Genomic DNA, 14,752 nt, shown 5'->3' on the forward strand with positions numbered 1-14,752 from the left:
CATTGCAGCTGAACGTGGCGAACGGTGCCGAGAAGGGTAGACAAAAGGGAAACGAGGCGAGAAGTTCAGGACCCACGAAGGGAAATTGGATCAAGAAGCTTGGGAATTATTCTCCGCATAAGTACCAAGTTACATCCGGTCAGACGAAGACAAATGCGATGAAAGCTCTGGACAGAAGCGAGCTCTGCGACACCTACGACGCATCCACTCCCCAGAGAACTTCCGTAACCCCGCAGACGCCGCCAGTGATGCCAGACTTGGAGAGTATTATTCGCGAATTCGAGTTGGGCTTTCTCTCGCCCACGAAACACGACGGGGCTTCCGTCCACGGGAATTCGAAGGAAAAGAACTTCGTCAAGAAAATCGTCGCTGCGTTCGAAGTGAAGTACAAGACATACGACGACTTGAAAACCGCGCAAGAGAATCAAAAGGAGCAAGAAGAAAGCAAACAAGAAGCAATCTTACCAGAGGCGCGGAGTAAAGGATTCGGGATTTTCAGCAGTCCATTCAAAAGCAGCTCCGTGGATTCCTCGCCTTCGAAACAAGACCAGGATACCGTGGATGGGGTAACTGTAAGTCCTTCGACACCTAACAGTAATTCAGAGGCGACGAAGAAGGAATTTGGCATTTTTGACTCGTCTTTGGAGAACTTGAACGATGAAGACGGAGATTTAGATAATTTCTCCAAACCTTTAGAAGGCAAAACGAAGAACGAGAACAGGCGCTCGGGCATTTTTTACGTGGAATCGAAAGACAGATCTGTCGACTCCAAGAGCTCGAAAAAATCGAGTATCTTCTCGTCTCCGTTCAATCGCAGAAGTTCTAAAGACAAGAGTATTTCGTCGGAGATCGGCACGAGTCCAACGAATCTCGAACGACAGGATTCGAAGGATTCCAGCTCGGACTACTCCAGTCTCTTCACCTTGGACAAAACAGACTCCAAAGGGAGGTCTAATTTTCACTTGGATCTATTAAACGCGTCGTCCCTCGACGACACGAAAGCCGTGGAGGACATCAATCTGGACGTGACTCTACCAGACACGGACGAGGCTAATTTCATGGCAGGAAACGCGCTTCCGAAGACGAGCACGATGATCAACGAGGCTGGAGAAGTTCCGCGCGTAGACAAAACACCGAAAATAGTGGGAGCATTTCTGAAGAAACCGATCGAAGTCGAAGACACCTCCATCGATTGGATCCCCATCACCGGGAAGAAATTGCCGCGGAAGAGATCGCTGAAGAAGCTGCTCTTCTCGTTCACCGGTAAGAAACTCGAGAGGAAGAACAAGTTATTCTCTTCGGAGAGGAACCTGAACGAGGAGTCGCGAGAACTTCAGGATTCCGGATACGACGAAAGATCTTGCTCCTCCTCCTCTTTGACGTCTTTGATTTCCATCGCGGACGCTCTACTTCAGCAGGAAAACAGTTATGTTGAACCAGAAAGAAGAACCACTTTGAGAACTTTCGGATCGAGGAATTCGTTGGACGACGAGTTGGACGAAGCGTTTTGCGACGCGTACCGTACATCGAGGTAGCTTTCACTCTTGTTTCTTTCATTTAAAAAAATGTTTTCCTTCGTTTAAATAACCGTGTTCGTTAAAATTCCAGAAATCCCGACAAGAAGCAGCTACATCTAACCGAGGTGCCCCGGGAAGAAGTGAAACTGGACCTTGGTCCGAGCTATCCCTCGCCGGATATGGTAACCAAGTCCTTGGATCGCAGATCAACGTCGAAGAAAGCTCGCGATTCGCCTTCCGCGCACGAGCCCCTGGACAAACTCCCGAAACACCCCCATGTCTCCGGGATCCCGAAACATCCATTCGTCTCGCTGACAAAAATGGACGAGCCCCAAGAGTTTCACAACTCCGACGAGTGTCGCGGTAGCCAGGAGCCGCCTCGAGTCATCAAGAACAACCTGTACGAGGTGGAGTTCCATAGAAGCTGCGACGACACGTGTTTCTCGGCTTCTTGCCGCGATTCTTCGTCCACGGCGAGCAACTACGACGTCCCCAGAAAGTTCATCTCGAAGTCTAACAACGAACTCTCGTCGTATTGCCAGCCGACCGTTACCAGAAGAAACAGCGAGCCGATCTACGATGTTCCTAATCGACCACTCGAGAGACCGAAATCCACTGGCTACGAGGAGGTCCGGTCCTCCAAGAGGAACGGGCTAGTCGACTTCAGCGCGTACAAGGTCCCGTGTAATCTGGTACCGCACTACGCCACGATCAAGCCGAGAAACATAAGGGTTTGCTACAGCAGCGAGGCGTTGCGCTTCCTCAATGACTTCACTTCCACGGAGAAGAGGTCCGTGTACTAATTCACTCGAATCTTTGCTGATTATCAACGGTCCGACGCTCAGGTCAGATGATTAATCGTATTTAAATGAAAGTTGGACCGTAGACTATTTGAGATATGGGTATGTATTCTATGATATTGACGATAGAATAGGACAGGGTGATTGGTATCTTTTTGCGTGTATACCAATATTTTATACTGACGGTACAAATTTTTTAGACATTTACAAGTTTAAGGAAGATCGAGGTTGTTAATACGCGACTATTTTATGCTTACGATTGATCACTCGTGCGATGTTGTGTATGGAAGGAATGGTTGAGACGCTTCTGTAGAATTTCAGTAGCATTTCACAATTGTACTCGAGTATTTTAGCGACAGTACACTCTAGATATTTGTTGCGTGGTAGAGTTCAGTATGTTTCGCGAGAAATATTTCACGAGAGCTCGGGGGCCACCGGATGCCACGCTTCTCTTCTTTCATTTTTTTTTTATCTGTGCATGTTCGTTTTTAAAAGCGACAACCATATATTTTACTCGAGCCACGGCCATTGGACGTTTTAATTTTTTAAGAATCTTCGTTTCCGCGAGCGCGCGGAAAAGTTTACACGCGCGAGCTACTCGATTATAGATTTTTAATCACTGGAACCGATGGACTAGAAACGAGAGAGAGAAAGAGAGAGTGCAAAAAATGAGAGAATATTGTACAAAAAATGCAGTGTGCACGGCGCGGAGAGTCTCGTCGTTTCCAATGAGGAAACGTTCTCGTAAAGATCTCTCGATTTTGCGCGGCACATCTTCAATTTCAATTCTGCGTGTCGCGTTCGTTTTCGGTAGGAAATGTTAAACGTCGACTCGAAGTAATCCGCGGAAGTAATCTGCTGGATGGGGAAAAAAGGAAATCTACGTAGCCTCGTGTATTTCTGTAAAGAAATATTTACAGAGGGACTCGGATCCGGCGAATCTAGCGTTGTACTTCGTGATCTCGCAACTTAGCAGTATTACGTATTTGTGCCATGTATCTACACAGTTGTGAGTAGCGGCTAGCCAAGTAGATAGATATACTCTACGTAGGCCTAATTATTTTCGGTAAATTGTACAGATTTATTTACCATGGAATTTTATGTAAACACGCTTGTACAATATCGTAGTACATTTTTCTTTTAATAAAAATCATGGAAATGTTGCAAATCTTGGGCTACTCGCGTGTACCCCTGGGCGTTTTAACAAAAACATAACGAAGTAGATATACGCGTAACGCTCTGGAAATTTAAAATACGCCAAGCGTTAGATAATCCGACTCTGCGAATTCCTCGACGAAAAAATCGGGGAAAAATTACGACCTCCTTGGTCGCCGGCTGTTGGCTACGACGATGAAGAGTCGATTAATCGGAGAGCCGTGTCGCAATGGTCAGGAAGTAATATCGCGGGCGATATCGTTGTCGAACCCGATCAGAATCGAGAGGACAAGTTATTCAGCGAGATTATTACCCCGTCACCTATCCAGCCTGGCTCTCCCGACACTGTTTCCATATTTCGTGTTCAACAATTTCCGATTACATGGCCAATAATCAAGGGTCCAGATAATTGGAAGGCCAGATAACTGGAATCCGTGTTCTATAGAATCAATCGAGAGGCCGTCCTGCGTTCGACGTCAACGCTCGACGGCTGGACGAGAAATATCGGGGCGAAATGGGGGTGCACTGATCGACGTGTCGGGGTAGCCGATATCGTTCGACGGATAGAACGGGTACGGTAACAGAGATCGATGAAAAGGTGCGATTCTAAGATCGCGGTGACGTTGCCTAGCGTGATAGCAAATCGCAACGGTGAAATGACGGTCACGTAGGAAGGGTAGGAGACGGGTGACGCGGTAGCGGGTATGCACCGGATATGGTATGACGTAGTTGAGTCGTGGGTGAGCGTGGGTCGCGATGGTTGGCCATTAAACGAGGTTGGCTGCATCGGACGCAACGAAATTCGCGTAGCTCCTCCGTGGGTGTACCTGCGCATTCGTGTCAAGGCCGTGCGGGCGGGATCGCCGGTGTTTTACCAACTATCGCGGGAAAACAGGAGCGTTCGAGGCTTTCAGCGACGGGGTGGTTTCGCATATTTTAATACAGCAGTTGCGTCACGAGGACAAGACTGGAAAGTTTCGAAGAGGTATCGCGTTAACGTGTAACGCAAACCCGATCCTGATTGTACACGCGGCCGTTACACGGTTCCGCGCCGAGGATGGATACGTGTACACGCGCGAATAGAGATTTACGAGCTCGCGTTGCTAATCTTCTAATTTAGCCAGGGATCAGACGCGTACCGCGCGCGGAACCGTGTGAAACCAATGCGCGGATATTTCCCTCGTTAATCGGTGCAACAGAGATCCGTAACCGGGAAACACTCGCGAGGGGGGGAATATTTAAAAAGCTCCGCGCAGCCTCCAGGGTTTTTCCTTCAGCCTCCCCGGGTACGTCGCGCGGAATATATTCGCTGGATTATTAAGCGACTATTTAATTCACGTTTCGAAATAAAATCTCACCGGAGCGTAAAAACCGTGTCTTAACGAGCCCCGTTCCTGGTACCGGTTATTAATCGCCGAGTCTTAATTGGTACGCGACTTCCAATGTATAAATTGCATCTGCTTTCGGAAAACGATAAAATTGCAGGAATCGGCCCGTTTGCGATTGGTATCAATTAATTAAGAGGCAGGGAACAGGGATCGTTTACGTCGATTGTTCAGAGCCGAACGAAGACACACGAACGAACAGGCGTCTATCGATAACGACGATTCGCTCTTATTAAATTTCCTCTTTCCGCCGTCGAAGAGCTGGCAAGCTTGATTCGACGTAACGAGGTGCAACAATCCCAATCGCAAATCCCTGGACGATAAAAGCTTATGAAACGCTGTCCCATTAGGAAACTTACCTTTCGTCTTCCGGGTACAACTTAAAGCGGTGCGAACTCGTACAGCGTTCGACGTCTCGAAACAGTGACGCGCTTGGCTTGGCACGGATTTACCAGGTTTCGAGGCGGATGGAATCGTTGCTCGTCGCGTTTTCGAGGGAACGGTCGGAAAAACGTGGCGGAACGTGAAATTCTAATCCTTTCAACGGCTCCCGTAGGGTCGCCGGAATTAATAAAGGTGTAACTTTTCACGGACAGGAACGGTCTAACGTGATTAACCAGAAACGACCGTTTCCACCGCGAGGACGGAAAGCCAGTTATTAAAGAAAGATTCTCTAATGAATTTTTAAAGAGGATACGACTGCTGAAACTCCCGTTTGGACGTACATCCGAGCGTTGAGAGAACATTAACGGATAAGGAGATCTGACGAGGCGGTAAAGGGATGAACGGACGTTACACCGTTTATATTTTAATAAAGTCTGGCACCATTTTCGAGATAAATTTAACGTGTAAATAGGGTCACGCGGTTGCGAAGTGGAATTGTCATGCAACGGGTGGCGATTGCGTGCGCCGCGGCGAAGAAAAGAAGGTCGACAGAACGAGGGAAGAAGCAATTTTCCAGGGTGATGGCGTAGAAAATTGCTGCAACGTGTCCGCGCTTACGGTGTCCAGTGTCAATGATTTTTTTATTTGCTTCCCCGCCCCGTGGCACCCCGAAAAGGTCGACCTTTAAATTTCGCTGAAACTTGCTGACAGACAAAAAGCTGCTCGCCTTCCATCCCCGCGGGAGCGGAATCTGTTGCCAGAGGGAGCGTTTCGATCCGACTCGTACGGTTCGTTCGTAATCGTAGTTGTAATTCAACAGCAGAGGGCCAATGTCTAGCGATTTCGGCTCGAGTCGTAAAATTCTCGACGATACGACTCGTTTGCTACGCGCGTTAAAAAAAATCGGGGGTTGTTTCGAAGAACGAGCGTTCCAATGGGCGCGCAACATGGCCACGTAAATACTCGACCGAATATCGATACGCGTATTACTTTGACGCGCTTCGTCTTCTTCGAGCGATATCGTAAACCTGGCTGGCATATTCGTTGCAAGCTGCTGCAGCGGAGAATCGTTCCGAAAGCGCGTTAATCTCGTTTAAACCGGCGTTTGCATCGATCCGTCGCGCATCTCGGATGTTAAAGGGATTCCGATAGCGTATATTCTTTGAGAAATTGATTTCCCCGCGCGAGAGATTCCGTAAAATTCCGTCGATTTCTCAGCTTCGACGTCGTTGAAAAAAAGCCGAGCTATTCACGGGACACCGGAGCCAGTGGGACGCGAAAAGCCTGGACGTACTACTTACCGGCGGAAAAGTAGTTTAAAGGAGGTATGGTCGAGCGCGAGAAATGTCTGATGAGAGCACCCGTCTCTGACAGAACCATCGATCGATTTTATCGAATCTCGCGGGGCTATTCCTCGGTTCCCTTTGGCGCGCCTTGGAAATTCAACTCGGAAACTGCAAAAGGATGATCAGGTACGTCGACATCATCCCCACGATCTGAAACCAATCACGGCATTTAACGAGCCGCTAATTGTTTATCGAGTAACGCATTAAGGGCATTAAAAAACTAATCGGAGGATGGAACGCGACTGGAAGGCGGAGAGTTTCATCTCGTATTAAAAGCGACCGAGTTGATGCGTTTTAAAGGGAAATCGATGCGAATGCAGAGGCAGAGACCGGTGGCTCTGCCCGCTCGGAACTGCTCAGACATTCATTTATCGCGGGGGATGTAATTCAATGCACCCGAATATTTATCAAGGGCTGAGTGTCTTCTCGAAATGGCTTATGCCTCTGACAGCGTACACCGCTATTACCAACTCGTTTCGTAGATAAAACGAATCCCGCGGGGATTCGGGAAATTGGGAGGTGGATCGCGCGACTTAATCGCGACGCGATTCACGGTTGGCTTCGGTAACTTTTACGAATTCCGTTAGTTATTTCAATTAGTTTCTCGCGTTTTTACGTGAGAAAAGAAGCGGAGCCGTCTCAAATTGAGAGAATAGAAAACGCGATTACCGAGGAGAGCAGCGACAACTTGACGTCGAAGAGGCCGCCAGCCGTAAAATGGAGCCGCCTGTTCAGATACTGCAGCGATGCGAGACCGTTCTGTAAAATGTACGAATAATGGAGCGATCGTGTAACTTTCGATCACCGAGCAACAGGACTCACATCGTAAGGAAATCTTTTACCGATCCTCGCGTCCCACTCGACGAGTATCGCCGCTATAGAATTTGCCTGAAATTTGTTATTCTTTTTAGTATTTCTACATAGAATAAACTTTCTACGCAACGATTTACCTCGGTTATCGCGTAATCGCAACCGATGTGGATGGCTAACAGTTGCGTTGTAAAAGCGATCAGCCAGGACCACATATTGAATATACGCAATATGTGAGGGAAGGTTGTCTGGGACCAGGGCGTCAATAAGGTCCAGTCGATGATGAAGTACAGATTGCTGACGCTGTGCACGCTCAAGTTTCCAAGCCAGAACAACAGGGACCACGAATAGAGTGAGCCAAACGCCTCGCTGGAGATCATTAACGCGTTGTGCAGATCCTGGATGGTCTTCCTCGAGTAAACATAAAAAACAGTTTTACGTTCCACCGTTAATGTTCTCGTTCCAAGTATACAATAGATACACCACCTTTCTGCTGGCAGTGGTGCTTTTGTAGCCAAGTCTGGGCGGCAAGTTTTCCCTCGCGATTCGATTCAGCTGGCCGAATCGTTGACCGAGAAAGCTGACCATTCCGAAAAATTTGAACACGGATACCGCGGTGCTGACGTAAAGGAACATGTAGCTAACGTTGAACGGCCAGCTCTCGTTAAAGGCGTACATCCCGCTCTGATTAACCAGCGTCCAAATGATCGTCTGGCTGATCAAAAGAGACCAGGTCGCGATCACCGTTTTCGTCTCTTTCCGCGGATAGCCCAGTTGGCTGAGCTTCGCGTCCAAGTTCTGCAGGTCGTTCCAAATTCGCGTGAACGTGCCCCTCGTGAGCATCGTCCATATCAGCTCGTACATCACCACGAAGAAATTGACCGCCACCTACGAGCCATCACCGTTTCACGTTCGCCGAATCTCCCTTTGCCGATAATTACCTTCGTGTTCTCGACTGTGCTCAGTATCACGCTGCTCCTTTTGACGACGGTGAATCTCATGTAGACCATGTATATGATGTAGGAATAGATACCGACGAAGGCGAACGAGAATGCGAGACACGCGTTCGACGGTGTCATCTCGTCAGCCGTGAAGTCGTACGGCGCCAAACCGATTATCTTCATGATGCAAACCAGCGGGAATACCGCAGAGTACAACGGCGAGTCGGTCCCGCGGTACCTTCTCGCCAGCTTCCGTTTCTTTCTCGCCTCCGTCAGCTCCGTGAACGTAGTTTCCACGTCGAACGGCGTCACCTGTGCTTTCGACGATGGAAACGCCCGCTTGCCTCGGTACTTGGTCGACTCTTCTCGCAGGAATGACATTTCTCTAATAAAACTCTATGGAAATTTTCCTTCTACGGAAATTTTAAGCTGTAACAACAATTACACGATCAATTCGTTCGATCGATTCGCTTCGACTTTAAAGGCGCTCCGCTCCGATTCGCGTCGCGATCGATGCTCTCGAAGGGAATAGAAATAAAACGACGGCGCTCGGGTATGGTAAGTGAAATTCCTGCGACGGTGAAAAAAAGGTAATCCTAGAGACCGGTATAAATCGTAAACGTAAAACGAATCGAGTTCATTGTGGCTGGCTATTAGTCACTGTTTCCTGTTCGCTATCGATTTGAAATATTACCGTGGCTGGGAAAAGGGAAAATTTTCGAGGTACGTTCGATCACGAAGAACCGAATGAACCCACGTATCACGCGTGCAAACTCGTTTCATTTTTGATTTAGAGCTCTGCCACCGATCATTCGTCCGCTGACCGCGACTCGATACCCTTTTCTACCCTTCCGTTTCGTTCGCCGCGTAGAAATAGTTTATCCTAGCCGTTCGAACGCTGTGCCGGTTGTCGACGCTTTGTAATCGAATTAAATTTTCCGCGCGGAGAAGAAAAAATTCACAGAAGCTTGCAATCTCCTCGTAGTTTCGAGCAACGAGCGACTTGCCAGCGAAATTCTGTACGAAAGAGAAGCATTTGAGAAATGTTTTGTCGGTGAAAACTGGAACGCGACGACGAACACGGGGATCGAATCGAAAATGGGAAATTCTTTGGATTACCTGGTGTCAACTGGTGACGTCGACTTGTAGACCTCGAGGAGAACGCTGTGCGAAAGTCGGAGAGGAAACCGCGAGCTGCGATCCACTCCCGATGGCGCGCGTCGAGGCGGTCGAATGTCTCCGAGCAACCGTGTAAATAACACCGAGGATTCTCAGCGGCTGGTCGTTTTCCATCGATAGAGCGGAATTAAAGCTGTTTAAGCGCGCAAACAGCGGGTACGCGAACGTTCGCTGGGTCGTTAGAACGCGCCGCTCTTCCGACTGGCATTAGATTATGAATAATTGAACGGTCGAAGTAGAATAACAAATCGCTCAAACGGATGCCTTCCCATCGGGCAATCTTACCAGCCATTTGTCTCCACCTGCGATTAACCATCCACTCTTCGTTTCTTATCAAATCGAGAGAAACAATAGAGCGTCTATCTTGCGGGATAATCGTTAGGTACACGAAAATTTTAATCGTCGTGTATCTACATTTACTTAGTCACGCTCGCGCATCGATAGGACGGATAGAACGTTTACCGTCGAGTTTATTGCTTTGCAAGTCGTTGAGACGGTTTATCAACTATTTATGTCCGTCAGTTCGAGATGGGGCCGATTAGAAACGTAGGTCAGTTGCTGATAGAAACTGTAACGTTCGAGCATTGATAGTCAAATGCTGGTAATAGACCGGAAATGCGAGCGGCCATTAATCAGATTTCCTTGTGGCAGTACTTAAGCTCTCACACGGATTGTAACGCGCTCGTGCATTCCTGTAATCACGTTCCACGGTTCGATTGGCCGTCCGTGAGAACGAGTTCGATTCGAATATCGGTAGGAATAATTCGAAGCGCGTGGAGGACCGGTCAGCCGAAGTTAATTGCGTTTGAATTAAGATTGGAAGGTAGGGAAAAGCTCGATGGAAAGAAAGGCGTGGAACGTGGACGGAGCAGAGGCGGTAATATAAAGCAGCGTGCATTAGATGGAAATTTACGACGCGAAGTGTCTCGTCAGGACGACGCCCCGGAGAAATGCAATTTAACTCGTCGCGTAGAACGAGCGATATCCATCGAGCGGTCAACGCACGGGCTCCTGCGCCGCGCATCCATGAAAATAAACGCTGCGAGGGAATTGCTATCGAGGACGAGCTAAAATTCTTGCATAGCGAACTCTCGCGAGGTTTCCTCGCGAGTACTTGAAAGTAGGCACCGAGCCGTCGCAGAATCGAGAGAAACGACGTTCGATCGACAATCGAAAGTCATCAGCGAACCCGACAGCTACTACATTCCCGGATCATACCGCGGAACAACGTTACCCTTCGGGTAGGACGTTAAATTATTCCCAATTGTCGTCGATGTCTTCGAAGTAGAGCAACGGTGAAGGTAAACCGGTATCAAGTATGAAGGGGATGAAGGAAGAGCTCTTCAAGTGGGCCTGCAAGAAAGATGCGACCCACAGTTTCCTCGACAGACGCATGGTACGCGAGAAGGCTCTTCAGTTGACGAGCATACGCGGTTTTAATGGTACACGCTCGTACAAATTTAACGAACGAACCGCTAGAGGATCGCTTCTACTCCTTCTGTCTGTTTTGCGCAGCTTTCAAATGCTCGAACGCATGGTTGACCAACTTTCTTAGGGAACACGGTTTCCCGACCGGTCCGAGGAGCCAGTCCGGTCCGATTTTCAAGGATTATCGCGAGTGGATCGAGCTGATAAGACCAATGATAATCAAGTACAGATACAGGGATTTGTTCCACGCGGACGAGCTGACCATGTACTCGGACATACCGCCGTCGATGGTCTCGTCCACGCAGATCGAAGGTGGCGGGAATCGAATAAAGATTCTGATGGGCTGCGATTCGTCGGGGCATACGAAACTACCGCTGTTGGTGTACGGCCCGTATCCTGGCACGATACAAACGAAGGAGCACATTTACCATAATTGCGAGGACTCTCACATCGAGGACGAGTTGTTCAGAAATTGGATGACAAGCTTGAACGAACGTATGACGCGATGCGAACGAAAGATCCTGATGTTCCTGCGTCGAGAGAAGGCGCGCGCGCTCAACGACTTCACCGCGAGCAACGTGAAGCTCGTTTACTTCCCGGCGAATTTCCCGGCGCATTTACGACCGCTGCGAAAGCACGTCTTCCATTACGTCAAGATGATCTACAGGCGAAGGTGAGTCCCGAAGAGAAACGCATTCTGGGAATACCAGCCACCCGTTCCTCCCGCTCTCGCCCTCTGCGACAGTTTTATAAACGCCGTTTGCATACGCGAAACGTGTTGTTTTAAAGGTACGCGGAACGAACGCAGCGAAGCAACGGAGAATGGAAATTTCGCGAGGACATCCTGCCGTCCTTGATCGACGCGTGGGAATCGATACCGCGCGAGCTTATAATCTTCAGCTTCCAAAGGGCGCATCTTAGACTCGACGACTGCTTCCTGCAGTTCGACTGTGATTGCTGGAACAGCTCGGCCATCGGTATCTCGTTCAAGAAGTTCGTCACGTTCGACGACGATCTATCAGACGAACATGTGCCGTACCGCGGCAGTAACAATCGTCGTCGTTTCAACCTGCGAACCAATTGTCAGGTCGTTCTACAGATTAACGAAGATAGCCTGCATTTGTCGCCAAGTCACACGAACGAATTTGAGAGATTTCGTCCGAATCGAAAACTGGACAACCCTCTGACCACTTTGAACGACAGGCATCAGATCGAAGGAAATTGCAAGTCGGGAAAGGTCCAAGGGAAGACTTGCGAGGATGGAGGTGTTAATGACGCTTATGTCTCTTCGATATCGAAAGAGAATACGTCCGAGGAACACCGTGTGATAGCAATCGACGCGCAGGAATCTCTCCAGGCTCTCATGGACAAAGCTTTGACTTTGTTGTCGTCAGAGAAAGCTAATTGTGCCAAGACGCTAATTGATGGCATCCGCGTGACCAGCCAGGAAACCAACAGGGCCGCTAATGATTTGCCGCAATACGAACATTTCAACGATCGACGCGACGCAGACTCGGTGCATACGGATCGAGAAATTGCGCCGAGTTCACTGGACAGCTTCCACGGTAAATTCAATCAACCGTCCACCTCTACGAACAATTGGAACGTATCTGCTGTGAAGGATCAAAGCGTCAAGAACACAGTTGAAAGCCAACTACTCAAAGGAACGTCTCTCGGCACGTTTCGATTAGACAGTCAGAATTCGGATCTAATCGGAAACCCAGGCGATGAAATCGGTTCATCTGTGATTCGCGAGCAACTGGTAAGTTTCTCCAAGAAGAAACGACGAGAATCGTCTACGGATTTGAACGCTTCCGAAGATGACGAACCGAGAGAGAAGAGATCGAAAACAGATCGTAACTGGTCGAAACAATTCGAAACCACTTTCGTTTTCGGTTCCCCAGACAGGAATTATCCTTCGGCCGTTCAGCACGACGAAAATGTCGTCGATTCTTGTGTTTTTAACGCAAGTCCATCGTCCATGTCGCCAAGAGATTAACACCTCTACCGTGTTCATCTCCTCTGAAGGATTCGAATGTAACATATCTGAAAAAAGAATAAAAGATCTTTTGATAATCGTTCGTTGACAATGATCAAATTGTTAGAAATAGATTTGAAAAGTATCGCTACTCGTAAGTTGTATCATTCTTTATTATAATAGCAATAATAATGGGGGTAGTAGTAATGTTAATATACAGTATACATTCCTCGTCATCCGTATTTCCCATAAACGTACATCGAACATCTGAATCGTAAAGTGCATTAAAGACAGATTATACCATAATATGTTACATTTTAAGCCAGAATCGCATCATTCGTAAACCATTCTATACATACTTAACGTACAATTCAATTAATACTTCTGTTCAGCTTTAACGTTTATCATCTTAGAACCCTCTACCGACGTTCTATCAACTGCGAGTAGATCGCTTCGGGGAAGCTTTAGAGCGGATCGATCGGATTAAAGACCGCCCGCAGCAAATTTTCGAAATCAATCAAAAACGATTAACAACCGATCGAATTTAGATGCTGATCGCAGCGAAACAGTTGGGACGCGATGTACCTGCTCGGCAGGGCGAGCGTAATTCGATTAAAAATATCGATCGAACTCGTAGAAGAAGGTACACGATTCTAGGGACGACAGCGTAACCGAGACGCGTCGCATTTGCAACTCGATGCCATTTTTTACTGAAGGAATTATGCTGATTTCGATACTGTCCCTCGAACAAGAACGCCACTGCGAACACCTTTAACGGTATCTATAATAAACGAAAAGGACAATTCGGCAAGTAGCTCTACTTAACGCGTTAACAGACGAATTCGTTACATTTCCCCAGATCACTTATGCTTATATATATGTACAAATCATCAATTTCATTATATATCTATATATACGTATATACATGTAACATACACCAAAGACACGGTTCGCATTACAACATGCTTCGATTTACGCGTAAATATATGTTTTTTTAAAGCACATTATCGTGTGTCACAAGTATAAAACCGAATAATCTATTTTACAATAACAGACGAAACCAGTTCCACCTTAATTGCGATTTAATGGCGGGGAAAGAGTGTTATTTCGTTCAAACATTCTCAAGATTCGTATATCGTTACTACGGAAACTGCGGATACCAACGGAATAAAAACCTTTCTCCTTCTGCTTTTCTTTTCCACAGACATTAAACACGTCGCGTCTCGCTCTCTCTGATCGTTTCCTATCACAAAATGCTGGACGTTGAACGAAGAACCGACCTACAAGGCTTACCCTACGTTCGTACGTAACGAAACTAACATCCCTCGGCAACGTTCGCGGAAAATATAATATGGAATATATATATATATGTATATGTAAACATGTATATTACCGAGAGCGATCACCGAGGAACATAGACTTTTTTAAATACATAATAGTGTGTATATTACGTTGTTAAAACGAAAACCGTGAGAATATTTCCGCTCCCAGTTGAGCAGATTAAACGCTTTATGGCATTCGGATTTGCAATTACAGACTGAAATCCTCTGAAAGCACCGATTCTCCCGTATATAACAGAGATAAACGAACTATGCACTTTTCTCGTTGAGAAGGAGCGAATGATTCGTACGGACGCTGTGATTCACATGTCAGTATGTATCTACAAGTACGCGGAAATTCTCCCGAACGCAAACAGTCGTTAAGCCGTGTACAACATGGTAAGGTGAAAAGCAAAATTACAAAAAACGCGTGCACTAGAAAGCAAAGATGTGACGAGTTTGTAAATGTCGCGTGTAAAGAAATAACATATCGATACATTCGAGCAATCG

At 47.4% G+C, this 14,752-nt stretch overlaps 3 protein-coding genes across 3 annotated transcripts in view; 2 read left to right on the forward strand and 1 right to left on the reverse strand.

Moving 5' to 3' along the window:
* Window positions 1-2,320, forward strand: part of LOC143426395 (uncharacterized) — a 40,137-nt gene extending 37,817 nt beyond the window's left edge. Inside the window, exons 3-4 of the mRNA XM_076899834.1 lie at window positions 9-1,531; window positions 1,609-2,320. Of these exons, the coding sequence (XP_076755949.1) occupies window positions 9-1,531; window positions 1,609-2,320 (2,235 nt within the window). The remainder of the gene's footprint in view (window positions 1-8; window positions 1,532-1,608) is intronic.
* A 4,187-nt stretch (window positions 2,321-6,507) lies between these two features.
* Window positions 6,508-8,719, reverse strand: LOC143426396 (putative gustatory receptor 2a). Its single transcript, XM_076899835.1, has 6 exons — window positions 8,339-8,719; window positions 7,884-8,285; window positions 7,538-7,804; window positions 7,410-7,475; window positions 7,257-7,346; window positions 6,508-6,737 (listed from the first exon to the last, which is right to left on the reverse strand). The coding sequence occupies exons 1-6, from the start codon at window positions 8,717-8,719 to the stop codon at window positions 6,684-6,686; spliced, it is 1,260 nt and encodes a 419-aa protein (XP_076755950.1). The 3' UTR covers window positions 6,508-6,683.
* Window positions 8,720-10,835: 2,116 nt separating this feature from the next.
* On the forward strand, window positions 10,836-12,944 carry LOC143426397 (uncharacterized). The gene is made up of 3 exons (XM_076899836.1): window positions 10,836-10,959; window positions 11,033-11,618; window positions 11,735-12,944. Exons 1-3 carry the CDS (start codon window positions 10,836-10,838, stop codon window positions 12,942-12,944), a joined length of 1,920 nt encoding a protein of 639 aa, XP_076755951.1.
* The last annotated feature ends 1,808 nt before the right edge of the window (window positions 12,945-14,752 follow it).

Source organism: Xylocopa sonorina, chromosome 8 (assembly GCF_050948175.1).
Source record: "Xylocopa sonorina isolate GNS202 chromosome 8, iyXylSono1_principal, whole genome shotgun sequence".
Classification (NCBI taxonomy): Eukaryota; Metazoa; Arthropoda; class Insecta; order Hymenoptera; family Apidae; genus Xylocopa; species Xylocopa sonorina.